This window comes from Betta splendens, chromosome 8, assembly GCF_900634795.4.
Source record: "Betta splendens chromosome 8, fBetSpl5.4, whole genome shotgun sequence".
In the NCBI taxonomy this organism is placed as follows: Eukaryota; Metazoa; Chordata; class Actinopteri; order Anabantiformes; family Osphronemidae; genus Betta; species Betta splendens.
In genome coordinates, this window is record NC_040888.2 from 11,809,273 (window position 1) to 11,825,221 (window position 15,949).

The 15,949-nt window shown below is 41.9% G+C and overlaps 1 protein-coding gene, 1 long non-coding RNA gene and 1 pseudogene across 2 annotated transcripts; 1 reads left to right on the plus strand and 2 right to left on the minus strand.

Moving 5' to 3' along the window:
* Positions 1-1,127: 1,127 nt before the first annotated feature.
* On the minus strand, positions 1,128-3,292 carry LOC129604410 (uncharacterized). Its single transcript, XR_008695237.1, has 2 exons — positions 3,154-3,292; positions 1,128-2,055 (listed from the first exon to the last, which is right to left on the minus strand). It is a non-coding gene; the product is annotated as an uncharacterized LOC129604410 (long non-coding RNA).
* A 902-nt stretch (positions 3,293-4,194) lies between these two features.
* LOC114859836 (amine sulfotransferase-like) lies at positions 4,195-6,105 on the plus strand. The gene is made up of 6 exons (XM_029157866.3): positions 4,195-4,591; positions 4,690-4,895; positions 5,222-5,348; positions 5,540-5,634; positions 5,710-5,881; positions 5,953-6,105. Exons 1-6 carry the CDS (start codon positions 4,195-4,197, stop codon positions 6,060-6,062), a joined length of 1,107 nt encoding a protein of 368 aa, XP_029013699.1. The 3' UTR covers positions 6,063-6,105.
* Positions 6,106-6,121: 16 nt separating this feature from the next.
* Positions 6,122-14,113, minus strand: LOC114860911 (amine sulfotransferase-like; annotated as a pseudogene).
* Between the last annotated feature and the right edge of the window lie 1,836 nt (positions 14,114-15,949).

Here is a 15,949-nt window from a genome sequence, read left to right on the forward strand (position 1 = left end):
ATAAAGTACATATTCTAGTACATAAATACACATATGCTTATGTTATTACACATAATAAAATAATAATTACACATATTACAACACAACCATCATAATCAAACATTATTAATACAGGTAATGTATACGTACAGTACATGCTTATGCCCACACCATTCACTTGTTCTTATTCATGGGGAGGGTACGCTGCAGCACCTCTAGAGTCATCGCTGCCCTCCCCCAACTAAAGAGAAGCATGGGACAGCAAGAACGGCACCCCAGGGCCACCAAGACCAGCTTGAATGTGAGTGTTGAAACTAGAGTGCACTATAACACTCTATGGACTCCAGTAGAGCCCCGCAGGGCTCTAACGAATGAAAGAAAAAAAGGCTTTGGGGTTCATAGGGTTAAAAGTGAGGGGGGATTTGGAGCACGGCCACTGGCTGACCGACCACCTCCTGGAGAGTGTACTTTTGTTTTGACTAGTTCCCTGAAGCTTAACAAGAAGTTTTTCTAGTTTAAATGTTTTAATATGTACCACTGAAGCCTCTCAGTAATGATTGGTAATCTCTTTTAAGCAACAGGTTTGACTGAACCTCTCAACAAAGAAAATAGCTTTAAAAGTCACTGAGTGATGTCTCTATTATGTGTGAAATGACAAAACCAGTGTGAACGAGGCCTCATTACATCACATCGTGTGTCGAGCTTCTTTTAGCAGACTGGTTTATTATGTCAAGGAGTGCATGAAGGCGTAGCCACAAGAGGAGTAGATTAAAACCTAGTACTGTGAAAATGATATTTTTATACAAATCTTCAATTGGGAAATTTACGTACTTTGTTTTAAAAACAAAATGTGCTTAAGATCCAGCAACTTTAAAGTCTGAGCTTTTCTTAGATTTATTTCAAAATGCTTAATAATCTATTCTTATGTTGGTCTTTTTTTGTACTGATTATTTTTCTGGCCGTTGAACAACATCGAACAAAGCATTTTACTTCTGTAGGATCTCCCTAATTTAATCTACTGGAAAACGTGACTGACAGGCGTCAGATCTATGACTGGAAGAGAATGTTATGAGCGAAAGACTGTCGGACTTCGGCAGATATCCACCCACATGCACAGGGCGGACAACAGGAGACACATATCCTTAACATAGAATGCTTAGTCTTTATTCCACAATGATTACTGTAGTACAGACGGTCCAGGTCATACACAGAAAAATCTCGAATGGTACAGTAAGTACAGGAGGAACAGGCTCAATCGGGTCCAGGGACAGACAGGGGTTCGATAACACTTCGACACGGCAAAGGTACCAGGTAAGGAGCAGGGTTTCTCAGGGTCAGACAATCAGATACATTACCAGCGTTCAAGGCAAAGGTACAGGTAGGGCACAGGCAGAAGTCAGGGACAGAAACACGATCTCGAGCTAAGTAGACAATCAAAGGTATGCTGGAATGTGGTGGAAATCACGCAACAATCTGGCAGAGGTATGAGGTGAGTGCCAGAGCCTTTATACCTTGATTGATTACATGATAGAAACTAGCTGCGGGGTCATGTGACCAGAAGCGACCCCGGAACAAAAACACAAAGACAGGAAGCTAACAAAATAAAGCAGGAAATACAAAACGGCCCCAGGAACCATAACAAAGACAAATGAAACTTGATCATCCGTCACTGAAGTACATCTGGGAAGAAACAGAGCAGCCGCAGAAATTCTGTAATGTTAATTCTGGTAAATTTAATATAAAACCGTAGTTATAAATGAAATACAATTGATCAAGTTAATATTTAAACTTAATAATGAAATTTGGTATTAAATGAACACAAAATTGCCAAATGCAAAATGCTTTTTCAAATTGAGCAAAGAAATTGCATCTTGAAATGCCAATTGACAAAATCATTGCTATTTGAACTTTGTCTGATAAACTTTCACTGCATCAGGAAGTTGCTGAACTGGACTCTCATCTACTTTGGAGGTGCACGCGGTGAGAGGCGGCGGGCTGGTCTGGGCGTTCTCTTAGCTCCCCAGCTCAGCGCCTTCAGGTGGGGAATAGGTCACTCACTGTCGTTTGTGCCCACGTCTGTGTTCAAATAAATTAAGTTTATTATTAGACCCACCCTGAGCCGTTCAGACTCATAGGAAAAACGACATCGAAATATTACAAGATGTTGGTTTTGAACAAGACCCCTCTTGATTAGACACGTGTATTCTGTCTTAAGGTAGAACAGTGATGTTACAGGGGGCTGAGATGAAGAATGTGCAGGATTACTTGGGGTCAACAGTTCAGGTTGATGGGGAGTGTGGAAAAGAGGTGAGTGCAGGCGGGTTGGAGCGAGTGGAGGAAAGTGTCAGGAGTGTTGTGTGACAGAAGAGTGTCGACAAGACTCCAATAAAAAGTGTACAGCTAGTGGTGATACCTGTTAGGGAAATTGTTAGTTCCCTTTGTAAATCTTAAATAAAGCAGACACAATCAGTTGAGACCTTCTTCAGGATTTTACTTGCAAGGAGTGGGCAGTTTACAGCAAAGGCAACTTCCTCTCACTCAAGAGAAGACAGGGATTCAGCTCATAATATGTATTGCATTCTGGGAGGTGCATAGTCACACAGTACGTAGGAAATATCTGCACAAAGCAAGCATTGGGCTCATCAGATAAGGATGCTACACACTGGTACTCCCTATTTCTTGCAGAGCAGTAGGGAGAAAACTTCAAGGCTATAGCACAGCTAACAAGGCTTGAGCAGACCAGCAAAATAAATTCCAACAATGTTTCAATGATTAAATGCAGTATTTCTCCAACAATACCAGCTCTGCTCTATGGATTAGAGACGGTAGCAGTGAGGAAGAGACAAGAGGCATCAGAGGGACAGCTCTCTTTGCCTGTGTTAGCAACAAAGTCAGAGACACCAGACTGAGGTGGTTTGGATGTACAGTATGTAGAGGAGGGAGAGTGAATATATTGGTAGAAGGATGTTGGAGATGGAGCGGCCAGGCAGGAGGACGACCAAGGAGGACATATACTGTATGGACGGGATAACCAAGGACATGAGGTTGGCTAGTGAGAGTGTAGAAGAGAGTGAGGTGGAAAAGGATGATTTGCTGTGGTTACCCCTGATGGGAAAAGCCGGAAGAGAAATAGTATGCTTACTATTAAATTACTAATTTGAATTTGCTACTTACTGGTAAAGCTGTGGTCCAGGTGGTAAAGCTCTACGTAACATCCCCAGAGTCGCCTCAGACATCCCAGACATCGGTCAGGCAGCATTCAAAGGGCCTCTTGCTCTCTCTAAGTCAGTGGGTGGGTCTAATCATGACCAATGATCGTTTTCTTGGCATGGACTTCATCTTTATCTGTAAAGACAGCATGAGTCTGGCCAAAGGCACAGAGGCTGAGTGAAAGTCTGGAGCTCAGAGATAGAATCATGGCAGAACATCCATGACCTGCTGAATGAAGGTTGTCCCTTTGATGAGCTTGTTCCTAGTCATGTCACCTTGCAAGACAACCTCAGCATCTTCATTTCTACCTCCAGATCATGGCATGGCACAAACAGTACAGTAATAAACTGTAATAAAGGTGGGCAGCTTGACTGAGTCACAAAAACCATAGAGACAGCCAAAGAGTTAATGTCAATTCAACAAGGAACCTAAGGGAATCAAGGGCTTAAACACAGAGAAACACACTAGATGCAAAAAATCAACTGTAAATTAACAAAAACAAATGGATGAGACAACCAGAAATAATCCTAATCAAAATAAAACAACAGAACAACATATAATTTCTGATTGCAGTCTGAACAACAATTTGAAAAAGTCGATACATTTTTACTGGAAAAGGTATAAATTAATAATTAAATCAGTTCATTAAAAGTTTTTGTGTCTGTAAACATTTTTATGACACGTAGTTGGATCATTTACTGTAACTGTGTTGTTTATTGTGGAAATCTGCTCAATGTTAAAACCACTTTTTTGCTAAATAAAACATATTAAAGTTTGTTTCTTTACAGTTTTCCCGATCCTGACCACACCTCGTTTGTTTCCCAGTGCATGTAAGGTGCAAGTGCATTTAGTGGTATGAGTCAATCTCCCCTCACAGGTCGTTATGATGTAACACACACAAACAGATAAGATCGTCTGACAAATGTCATATGTATTATATGTCATAGAAAAATCATCTGTTCTACAAATGTTAATCATACCCATACAGAATCTTGCTGTTTTTGCATGTATAAAGCGCAAATCCCACAGCATGTTGCCCTACAGACAAATGTGGTGGTTGGTGTCTGCTTCTTTTCACTCACGACCCGTGTGCAAATGTTAACACAGCTTAAAGTGACACCGCTATCGTGTCTGTTTACTGCTGGCCACTATCGTAAATCAGACTCCAGAGTCCAGCTACAGTACATGCGGGAGCTGGGACTTTTTCTACGGTGCTCCTACAGTAACAAGCTCGTACGTAAACGTGGTGGGTCTCAGAACATGGAGCAAATCAATGAATATATCTGCAGGTACAAAAACTACAATTTCGCAACTGGTTTAACGACTGCAGAGTACATAGACTCACTACAGAATTTTCAAATAAGGGACAGTGACATATTCCTTGTCACTTATCCAAAGTCAGGTCAGTAAATATCTTGTTAACTCAGTGAACGCACCCTTTTTTTCCCCAAACGTGTCCCTTTTAAAAACACATTCAATGATAACATTTCCTGCTAACAGGCACAATATGGACTCAGCAGATCATCATCTCCATCTGTGAGGTGAGTGGGGGTCTGAATGAATATCCCAACAACTTGGAGCAGATGCCGTGGCTGGAGTACACGGAGGGTCGCCCAGACTACACTTTACGTCCTTCTCCAAGACTTTTCGCCTCTCACCTCAGCACGGCTCTCATGCCTCCAGGGCTGAAGGACAAGAAGGCAAAGGTTTGTTTTTTGTAGAAGCCCAGTCTTGCCAGAAAAGATAAATTTTATCAAATGGTACACATAAGGTGTTTGGAAATGTAAACACAACCAAAATATGACTATAGGTATAAAAGTGTGCCAATTCAAATATAAATAGGGGTAGGGACTAACATGGCTGAGCATAAAAGGTAAAAAGTTTTACTGGTATTCATGAGGTATAAAATGTTTTGATAGGTTAGTACTGTAAATCTGTGTCAATCTTAATCCCTTCATGCAAATGAAAGCTGGACTTACTTTGTGTTTGCTGAAACTAACACTAATCTGAGTCTGATATATTTTAACAACAGATCATCTATGTGATGCGTAACCCTAAGGACAACGCTGTCTCTTATTACCACTTCAGCAAAACCTTTTCAGGCCTGGAGCTTCCGAAGAGCTTTGAGGCCTTTTTGGAGCAGTACCTGAGTGGCAATGGTGAGATGTTTCATCCCCACAGGTGACGGTGACTCATCCAGAGCCCATCACCCATGAATACAGCATGAATAAGACCTTCCCAGAGTGAAACTTACATTCTCTGACATTCACAAATTTGTTCTAAAACTACGATTTTATTTGCATTACGTGTTGGTATAAATACATACGATTTACATTTTGTGTTTTTACAGTTGCAGGATCTTCCTGGTTCGATCACGTCAAGGACTGGCATTCAAAGAAAGACCAGTACAACATCCTCTTCCTGACATATGAGGACATGATCTTGGTATGTTTGGGGCTTATATCAAACCACAAACCAATTTGTGTATCTGTTACATTCATGTACTGTGTTTTCTTTTAGGACCTGAAGGCAGCTGTAACCAAGATCTGCGGCTTCTTGGGGAAGAACCTCAGTGAAGAAGCCATTGAGCAAGTCGTAGAAAAATGCACCTTCAAGACAATGAAGAAAGATCCAAAAGCCAACTACAAGTTTCTGCCACAAGAGAAGATGAGTGGCGATTTCATGCGTAAAGGTAGCAAAAAACAAAAACGGGCTGAATTATACAACCAGACATCAGATTCATCTTTTGCTTTGCTTTTACAGGTCAGATTGGTGACTGGAAGAACATGCTCTCTGCTGCTCAGAGTGAGAGAGTTGATCAAATACTGCAGCAGAAACTTGGTGACCTATCACTGAAGCTCATCTGGGAATAATTAAATAAATAAAATAAATTGTTTTCTGAATGAATTTTATTACTTCTGAATGAGGAATTAATTCTTGCACATACGAAAACAATGAAATATTACCATTACCAGTTTTACAATATTTAACATATTTCATATTTTACAATAAATTCCAATATTGTCACTTCACAGGATTTAATTAAATTATTAAGCAGTATAACAGTTAAAACTTTAAAAGTGCAGGAAAAGGAAAAAAAAATGAAAGGTCTGATAGCCACTGTCATCTGCTGATGAAGCAGATGTAATTGAGATACTCCATAATGCTGAGTATTATTCCCTCGCTATTGATGAGAATACAGACAGCACAGATGTAGCTCAAATGGTATGTTAGATACCCTGATGGCAAGTCAATAACAGAACAGTTGTTGTCTCTTAACTCATAACAAGGCCACCTAATCAACGTAATGAATTATTTGGAAAACTCGAGAAGCTGTTTAAGCAACATTCATTAACATTTGAGAAAATTAATCTTGTGACAGACAGTGCTCCTTCTATGGTGCGAAACCACAGAGAATATCTATTAAAGTTCCTCAGACCAAGTTGGAAAACAAGCAGGATACTGGTGTTACAGGTCCGGCTGGTCCCAGTAACGGATTAAATGTAAACTGTAAAACAGTTTTTACAAAGGTGAGACGGACAACGAAGCTGCTTCATCTGTGCTCGCGTTTATCAGTCTGACAAAAAACACATCAAATACATCCAGTCTTTGCATACATACATTTTAGGGTCTTTTCATCATGTCTCACATCATTCACAAATACATATCTGCATACCTCTTACATTCACTTAGTTATTTTCACTTATAATACATGTTACATACTTTTCTGTATGGACACCCCCAAGGTGTTCTCCTTTTTTAAGCACGTGCACTGTTTCATACACGTAATGCACCGACACGTGTCGTGCGTAGCATGCAGCTAGCGACTGGAATGGCCATGACCTGTATGTTACTTTCGCTTACAGATGAAGTCTGTTATTGAACATTTGAAATGACAAACACGGACACGTACACAACATTAACACCAGGAATAGAACTCAAAACACTTTAAAGAAAAAGATAGCATATGCTTGCCGTGCTTGTTGTTCGGGACATGAATGCTATATTCGTTAGCATGTTCGCTGTAAGCTAGCATACCAAACCACAATAGTCATGTCAACCCGATATGGTTTATAAAACCCTTTGGACCCAGTGAGGTCTACATCCACCGTGCATTTGGCATTACTGACCTGTAAAACAGTTTGTACAAAGGTGAGACGAACAACGATGCTGCTTCATCTGAAAAAAAAAAAAGCAAGCACTATTACGCACACGCGCATGTTATTTCTAAAGCCTTGGAGCAGTGCTGGTGCGGGTGGACCGGAGCGTGGCGCATGGCGGCAAGAGGAAGGGTGGGGGACTGGCGGTGTTTGTGACACTGAACTGGTGGCAGTCAGCGTTCGGCCGTACTACCTCCCATGGGAGTTCTCCCATGTGTTAGTAGTGACCGCTTGCATCCCTCCGTTGGCCGACGCCGCTGTCGCGTGTGAGCGCTTGCACAGCACAGTGTCCAGGCTGCAGACACAACACCTGCGCGCCCTGATCTTCCCCCTGTGGACTTTAACAATCTCTCCATCGTCCTCACCAAGTTCGCCCAGTACGTTAACTGCCACACAACAACACACACAACCCTGGACGTCCTTTATGCCAACATTAAAAACGCATATACTTCTAACCCCCCAGGGAGGCAACAGAAAGTGTGCTAACCAGCTCTGTAAGGTGGTCCTCTCCCTATTCAACCTGAGCCTTAGCCTGGAGAGAGTACCAATATTCTGGGGGACTTTCTGTCTGGTCTTATAGTTTGCTTATTGACCAGGCACCCGGGTGAATGATGCCATTATCTACCTGCCGCATCAGGTCTTGTCTCACCTGGTGTCTCCTGGGAGCATTGTGAGAGTCATGTTTTTTTTTTACTTCTTCAGTGCTATCAACACCATCCAGCCATCACTGCTGAGGAGGAAGCTGGAGGTGGCAGGCGTGGACCAACATCTGGCTGCTTGGACCTTCAACTTCCTCACAGATGCAGTTTGAGGCTGCTGACTGTGTCTGAAGTGGTAATCTGCAGCACGGGGGCACCTCAGGGGGCGGTTCTCTCCCCCTTTTTGCTTACTCTGTACACATCAGGAAAACTACCTGATCCTAAACACCAGCAAAACAAAGAGGTTAGTGCCTGACTTCTGAAGGTCCCCTCCACCACACACACAGGTGAACATCCAGGGCTCCGACATTGATACGGTGGACGCATTTAAATACCTGGGTGTTCACCCTGACAATAAACTTAGCTGTTTAAACTCTGTACAATAGGGGCCAGAAACGCAGTGGTAGCCTTAGTAGTTCCGCATGGAGTTGTGTGCTGGGCAGAGGGCAGGACAGGCAGAGATGGTTCAGAAACTCAACAAAAGACTTCACAACAGGAAAATCAATACATGACTAATTCTTGTGTGTTACATAAATCTAAACAATCATATGCAAATGACAACTCAATAGAATAAAGAACAAACCAAAGAAACCAAAAACCTAACTCTCCCCGTAATGACCATTGCTAGTGGTTCACTCCCCATGCCCCACTTCCTGTATAAAATGGTGGACTTTCTTCGGGCACACCCTGTTACCTGACCTGGAGATCATTCACAACCAGCCTCACATGAAAAATGTAATGAAACAAAAATATTATATAATATTTGTACAAGCTACTGGGCGGTTACTCCGGTTGTTTTGGTTTGTCATTGATGCATTTTTCATTCATTATTGCATTTATTATATTCTTAATTTTATATGGTGAAAGCGAAGATTATTGTTTAACTTTTTTTGTTTTTAGGTATTAGTTAAGCACAGAATCAAAATATGTTTTATTTACTAGATTTACACAAGACAAACAAGGAATTGCATACGATCTGACTCCATCTTTTCGTACCCTCTGATGGATTGGAACAATAATTATTTAATTAAATTATTTGCATTAAAACAAATTGCAGCACACCTATTTCTCAGCCTGGGGAGAAGAAACTGACTCTGTGTCCAGTGGTTCTGGTGGCCATTGCTCCATGTCTGCTAGAGGGGAGGAGCTTAAACAGTTTGTGTGTGGGTTCAGCAGTAATGCTTGCTGCACATTTTCTATGTCTGGATCAGTACTGGTGTTGGATGAAAGGAAGCTCAGTCCCAATGATTTTCTCTGCTGATCTGACCACCCGCTCTAGTCTGTGCCTGTCCTGTTTGGTGGCTGAACTAAACCACCCAGTGATGGAGGTGCAGAAGACAGACTGGATGATGGCAGTATAGAACATGGCCATTTTCTATTTTCCTGAAGCTAGTTTCCAGCTGCTCTTAATGTATGTAACCCAAAACTGTTTGCAACAAATACCCAGTCAGCAGTAGAATCCTTAACTTCATCCAAAAGAAACCGGCAGTGGTAGATTCATTGCAGTACTGGGATATTCAGTTGTGCTTCTGCATCTGGCTCTGGACTGTCTGTAGCAGGACGCTGTCTCTCGGCTCAAGGCTTCCACCCCCACTGATCCTCCATATTGGTCTGGTCATACTGGTGATACTGGTCTAGTATTTACCCGGTATCGGATCAACTCCAAAGTTTGCAGTATCGCCCACCCCTAATGTCTTTCCATCAAACGTAAGGTGCTATTCAGATGTGTGTGCCCAATTCCTAATCTACTTAAAAAAACCTGCTCTCGTCTCCCCCGTCCACCTACTCCTCCACCTACCCCTACATTCTTTTTGATATTGTAAAGCTTCCGTCCTTCACCCTCTTTATCCCAATCGTCCTGACTTCACAATATTTAACCGCACTATGCTTTTCCCCTCACCTTTTGACAATAAAAGTGTTCTATAACCCCCTCCTGAATATTAGTGCTGTCTGGTATGCAAGGAAAAACAATGGCGGACAGAGCATTACACTCATCCCAATCGTTGCTGGGGCAGGTACAGAAACCAGGAAGCACTAGTTGTAGTTTGTAAACACACGGCCTACGGTTTATAATCAGGGTGAAAATTAATTCCGCTATCAGGAATAATAAAATGCGTCAGAAAATTAATTGAGTAGAATTAATTGTGTAGAATTGAAAATGAATTATTTCAGCAAAACAGTAGAAAACACAATAAAAGTCCTGAAGTTGCTGTGGCTAATGTTTATTCCCAGATTAACTTCAGTGACAGGTCACCAAGTTTCTCCTGCAACATTTTATCAACTCTCTCACTCTGAGCAGCAGAGAGCATGTTCTTCCAGTCACCGATCTGACCTGTAAAAGCAAAACCAAAACTGAATCTGATGTCTGCTTGTATAATTCAGCCCATCTGGCTTTTTTTTTATGATGTTACCTTTACGCATGAAGCTTCCACTGAACCTATCTTTTGGTACAAAAAGAGTACGTAGTTGGCTTTTGGCTCTTTCTTCATCGTCCTGAAGGTGCATTTTTCCACAACCTGCTCAATGGCTTCTTCACTGAGGTTCTTCCCTAAGAAGCTGCAGATCTTGTTTACAGCTGCCTTCAGGTCCTAAAAGATAAACAGTGAACTAACAAAAGATCCATGAGATGAACAACCCACACAGAAATACTGATCTCACCAAAAGCATGTCTTCATAGGTGAGGAAGACGATGTTGTACTGGTCTTTCTCTAGATGCCACACTCTGATGTGGTCAAACCAGGATGATGCTGGAACTGCATAATTGGAAATTGTATTTCTATATATTTTTCCTGTGTACTATCTTTAAATCAGTTAATCTTTAAATCAGTTAATAAAAAAAGGACCTGAAGCACATCACAGTTGACTTTGGACAAATTGAAGGGTACACCCTGTACAGGTCAACACTCAGAAAACCAACTGCACACGCTTCAGTGGAGAAATAAAATAGATAACTGTAAAATCGTGACATCATGCTTGTTTCACTTCTCATTAAACTTCTCTTCTGGGCTTTTTGCAGGGGCTCCATTGGTCACAGACTCACACACTTTCACACACACTTTTTCATTTCTCATGTCAGCTTCCTGCTTTGTTTTGCTCCACTTCCGGTTGTTGGCTATTCACCTTAGTTCCCACTTTACTTCCGGTTTCATAGCCACCACCTGCAAGCTATCAGTAATTACTCTCCTGCATTTAAGCACCAGTATTCGTCCTGTCTAGGTGCCAGATTGTCTGTGTCGTCTTAGCCAGCAGTCCAGCATTCAACTGCTGATATTCAATCGTGTATGACCGTAGCTATCCTGACCTCCTTCCTTGCCTCTGATCTTGTACTGCCGCGAGTGTTGAACCTAGCCTGTCTTTGACCACCGATTGCCTGACCCAAGCCTGTATCTAGCTGCTACTGCCGTGGACTGACCTTTTGCCTGTCTGACTACGATCTCAATAAAACACCTTCAATCTTCAAGTTCTGTCTCCGCTGAGGGGATCCACATACCCCGGGCAGAATACCGGACCCCCCACACTCCAACCACACCACACGCATAAACACTCACACTCACACAGACACAGACGCACACAGACCCACACCCACACGTACATAAACACACAACACACACACCACAAACTCTCTCACAACGAACTAGTCAATCATACGTGAACTCATGCACTCTCAAATACATTCTCGCACCCACACCATTCGCTTGATCTCATTCATGGGGAGGGTATGGTCTGTGGCCTGCCTCCCATGTGGCCGCAGGCAGGGACCGCAGCTCCTCCCGAGCCCCGCCCACCCCTCCCCACCTGGGAGAAGCAGGAGGCGGCGGAAAAAGGCACCCCAGAACCCTGGGGTCCGCAGAGCCAGGTTCCCGACTAGCTCTGCTACCCATCCCAGGGCCCCCCCACAACCCCTAGCCTGGAAGAGATAGCCGAGACCCGGGGACTGCAGTACTACTGCCCAGGCACCACACACAGTGCAACCAAAACCCTCCTCACACTTATGTCACACTTACCCATTCTCTCACTCAAGTATGCCCATGCTCGCCCCGTGTGTGAATCACACATTCATTCATATTAGCCTCCAACACTGAGTTGGAGCCAGAATGATAAAAAAAAACAGGTTTAAAAAAGTAGACTTTGTCCTGGAGATGGGTTCACTGTTTTGACTCAGCTTCCACGCCACCAGGGGCAGCCTGGTTTCACCCTTTTGTTTTGTGTCCTTGTTTCCTGTCTTGTGGTTCCTGTATTAGTTTGATTGGGTTCACCTGTCTTGTCTTGTATTTAAGGTCTCAGTTTGTGCACAGTCTTTGTTGGTGCATTACTTGTTACTGGTTACTTGTTACTGGTTACTGGTTACTTGTTACTGGTTACTGGTTACTTGTTATTGGTTACTTGTTACGTGTCACAGTGTCATCGTGCTCTTGTGCTCCGTCCAGGTTTGTGTGTTTGTTCACTGTTTGTGTTAGGTACTATTGTTTGCATGTTTGGTGTTCTTAGTATGGTTTATTTAGTTTCCTGCTCAGCAGTGATCTTCAGTTTACCAGTGAGTACTTCAGTTAGTTTTGTGCTATTTAGGTTTTGAGCTTAGGTACAGTCTGCATGTTTTGTATTTTAGGATGGTAATTTAGTTTCCTGCTCTGCAGTGATCTTTAGTTTACCTGTGAGTTATATGTGTTAGTTTGCATTATTTATTTCCGGCCTATCCTGCATGCGCAGCGTCCTTAGTTTGTACTGTCCTCTGTCTGTATGTTCTATTTATTTATTAAATCATTTATTGTCAGTCCTGTCTGTGGGTCGTGCATTTGGGTCCTCCCTCCCAGTATGGTTTGAAGGCCTTTGTAGCCTGTTCCCCACTCATAGTGAGTGTGTTTTAAAATACCGTTCAGGCCAGTTTGACCCTTGGTTGCAACAGTAGTATACTGTTCCGAGTCTAGTTTGACCCCCGCCCGTAACATTCACTGCTTATGTGGTTTATGTGTGCTGCTCTCCCTGTCTTCCAGCTGTTGAGTTATGGTACCTTGGACAGTTCTTAACTCTTGATTGGATACTATGTGAATACTTTGTTTTCGTGTAATTTCCACCACAACTCCAAATCTACCAAACAATTCATGACTATTCCATTAGTTACTAACCTGAATATTAACAGGCAGCTAAATGGATTTCTTAGACAACAATTAGAATAATTCAGATTTTAAGGTAAAAAGGCTCCTAACACTATATAATTATCCATAATGTATTTGGACTGTTTTATGGTCATAATGTAACATTCAACCAGTGGTTCTCATCGTTGCCTTTTAAAAACTGTTCAAAACACCAGTCAAAGCTCTGGACAGTGTAAACAGAACAGCCTGTTCTCTTGATGTCTTCTAAAGTAAACACACATTTTCACATAAGCCTCCTAAAAACAACACTGGGTTGGTGTTCTAAATCACAGCTAGAAATAATAGAAACGTTTGCACAGTTAGTGAATTTAGCAAAAGGTGTGCAGCTGTCTGGTGGAGTTTGTGGACTCTGGACATTGTGTTAGAAAACCCCACCTGTCAGATGATGTAATGACGTAATAATATTTCCCGCCACTCCAGACTCTTTTGTTTGTGCGTGGCTGTTGCTTACCTAGTTGCAGTGGAATAGTTGTGTGCAGGAAAATGTAAGTCATGTTTGTTTAATTGTTGTTTCTTTTTTTTTAAGTGATAATTTAACAGCGATCATTTAACATTTACATTTAAAATTTACATTTAGACTTTTGCACATTTAACTATATATGAGAAACATGTTGTGTCATTTAGTTAAATGTGAGAAAACTAGTTATAGGTGCACCTTTTACAATCTGCACCCTATAGTAACGTGCCTGACTGAGACTGCCCGATCCTTATCTGTATCTCTGCCGCGCTTACCTGTTGACAACCTCGCCTGTTTTGGACCTGAATCTGCCTGCTCCCTTTTGTACTGTTGCTGAGCCTCCTCGTGTATGACCCTGCCTGAATTAACCACAATTGTATAAAGCTTGTATGAAGCCTGTCTCCATTCAACCTGCAACCTTGTCTGACGCTGTGCATGTGGGTCCGCCACCACCAAAAGTTGCGGATAGTTTTTTTAATCTATCCTAAATATGTGTGATGTCTGCATACACTTATGTAAACATATACATATATCATATACATACACATATAAATGGTTATACATAATCTCATTGTTCATGTTCAAGTACTGAGTACTTTTTAGTTTTCAGTTCATGAGCATGTCACAGAACTCCGGGAAGAAGGACCCAAATGCACAGCCTGCTTGAGTAAGATAGTGGTTTAACACTAGAACTACTAAGGGACGTACACCTTTACATATACCCCTAACTACGGCTGGGTGATCACTTGTCCGCCACGCTCCAGCTGGCACCCTGCCAAGAGCCGCTTTTGTTACGTAAAGAGGGCCATCACCGACGCTCTCTGTGAGGTGGGACGCATGGGCTTGCTGACCCTGCTGCTGCCTGCAAGGCAGAGCAGGGTTCCTACTCATGTTCCTATGAGTCTATGAGTGACATCCACTGTTACAATGTTCCACCGCTATGTGCTTGGATTTACAACGTGAAAGGACGAGTGTCATTGTTGCGGTCTCACCGAAGGAAGCAATAAAAAACATTAACAAGACAATAAAACAGTTTTGCTGCTTTGCTTATTTACAAAAAAACTAAATAAAGTTCACACATTATTTCACTGTAACGTTACTAAAAATTGCAGAAAAGACGACAGTACACCGCTCACCCATCTAGTTTTAACAAATGTGCAATTAAAAATATATTATAAACCAAAAAAACGCTTGAAAGCGTTTCGGTTTTATATTCCATTTATTTCGTTATTTCCCCTTTCACCAGTACCACATAATAAGTCATTGCAGAGCTACAGCCATGTTTCACCAGCCGCTTTCGGCAGTGAGTCATAGACGGACGTTGTTCTGCCCGCTTTCATGTAGACACGGAACTCTTCACAGTTTTGTCCAACGTAATTTCGTTATTCATATACAACAACATGCAAATGCTAAAAATTACTGAAAAGATGACAGTACACCCATCTAGTTTGGGTGAACAGAAAACGCTTGAAAGCGTTTCCGTTTTATATTCCGTTTATTTCGTTATTACTCCTTTACCTGTACCACATAAAGTCATTGCAGAGCTACAGCCATGTTCCTACAAAGTTAACCAGCTGTTTATTTCGTTATTTCCTCTTTCATGTCCGTCTGGTGAATGAAAGTGGGCGTGGCCATCCACGTCCCAGAGCGGTGACACTGGGGGAAGGGGAACGCGCATCAACACGCAGGACAAAGATCTGCGTTTCTCTGCTGCTACAGCCTCGGCTGCGTTGGGTTGTTAGTGTCCCTTTCACCTCTACCACATGAAATGTGTTCCTACGAAGTTGATCAGCTGCTTTCAGAATCAGAATCGTTTTTATTCACCGGGTTTATTTTTATTTACAAAATATAAACAGAAAATGCTTGAAACGTTTCCGTTTTATATTCCATTTATTTAATTATTTTTATTTACAAAAAAATCCCATACGCTTTGCACTGTAACTTCACTAAGAATTAGGAAAAAAGACAGTACACCCATCTAGTTTTAACAAATGTGCAATAAAAAATTTAAACAGAAAACGCTTGAAAGCGTTTCTGTTTTATATTTCCGTTTATTTCGTTATTTTCCCTTTCACCTGTACCACATAAAGTCATTGCAGAGCTACAGCCATGTTCCCAAGAGGTTCACCAGCCGCTTTCAGCGTGACACACGCATGGACGTTGTTCTGCCCGCTTTCATGTAGACACAAAACTCATCAAAGTAAAAGAGCTCAGAGCAGCATTTGCAATTACATGTATATTAATAACGAAATAAACGGAATGTAAAGTAAAATGCTTTATAGAGTTTGGTGT

What these genes read in the sequence shown, in the direction of transcription:
- LOC114859836 (XM_029157866.3), top strand. Translation starts at nt 4,195, where the DNA reads ATGTATAAAGCGCAAATCCCACAGCATGTTGCCCTACAGACAAATGTG. An exon ending in TGTCACTTATCCAAAGTCAG is followed by an intron (nt 4,592 to 4,689) that starts GTCAGTAAATAT and finishes TCCTGCTAACAG; the next exon opens with GCACAATATGGACTCAGCAG. An exon ending in CATATGAGGACATGATCTTG is followed by an intron (nt 5,635 to 5,709) that starts GTATGTTTGGGG and finishes GTTTTCTTTTAG; the next exon opens with GACCTGAAGGCAGCTGTAAC.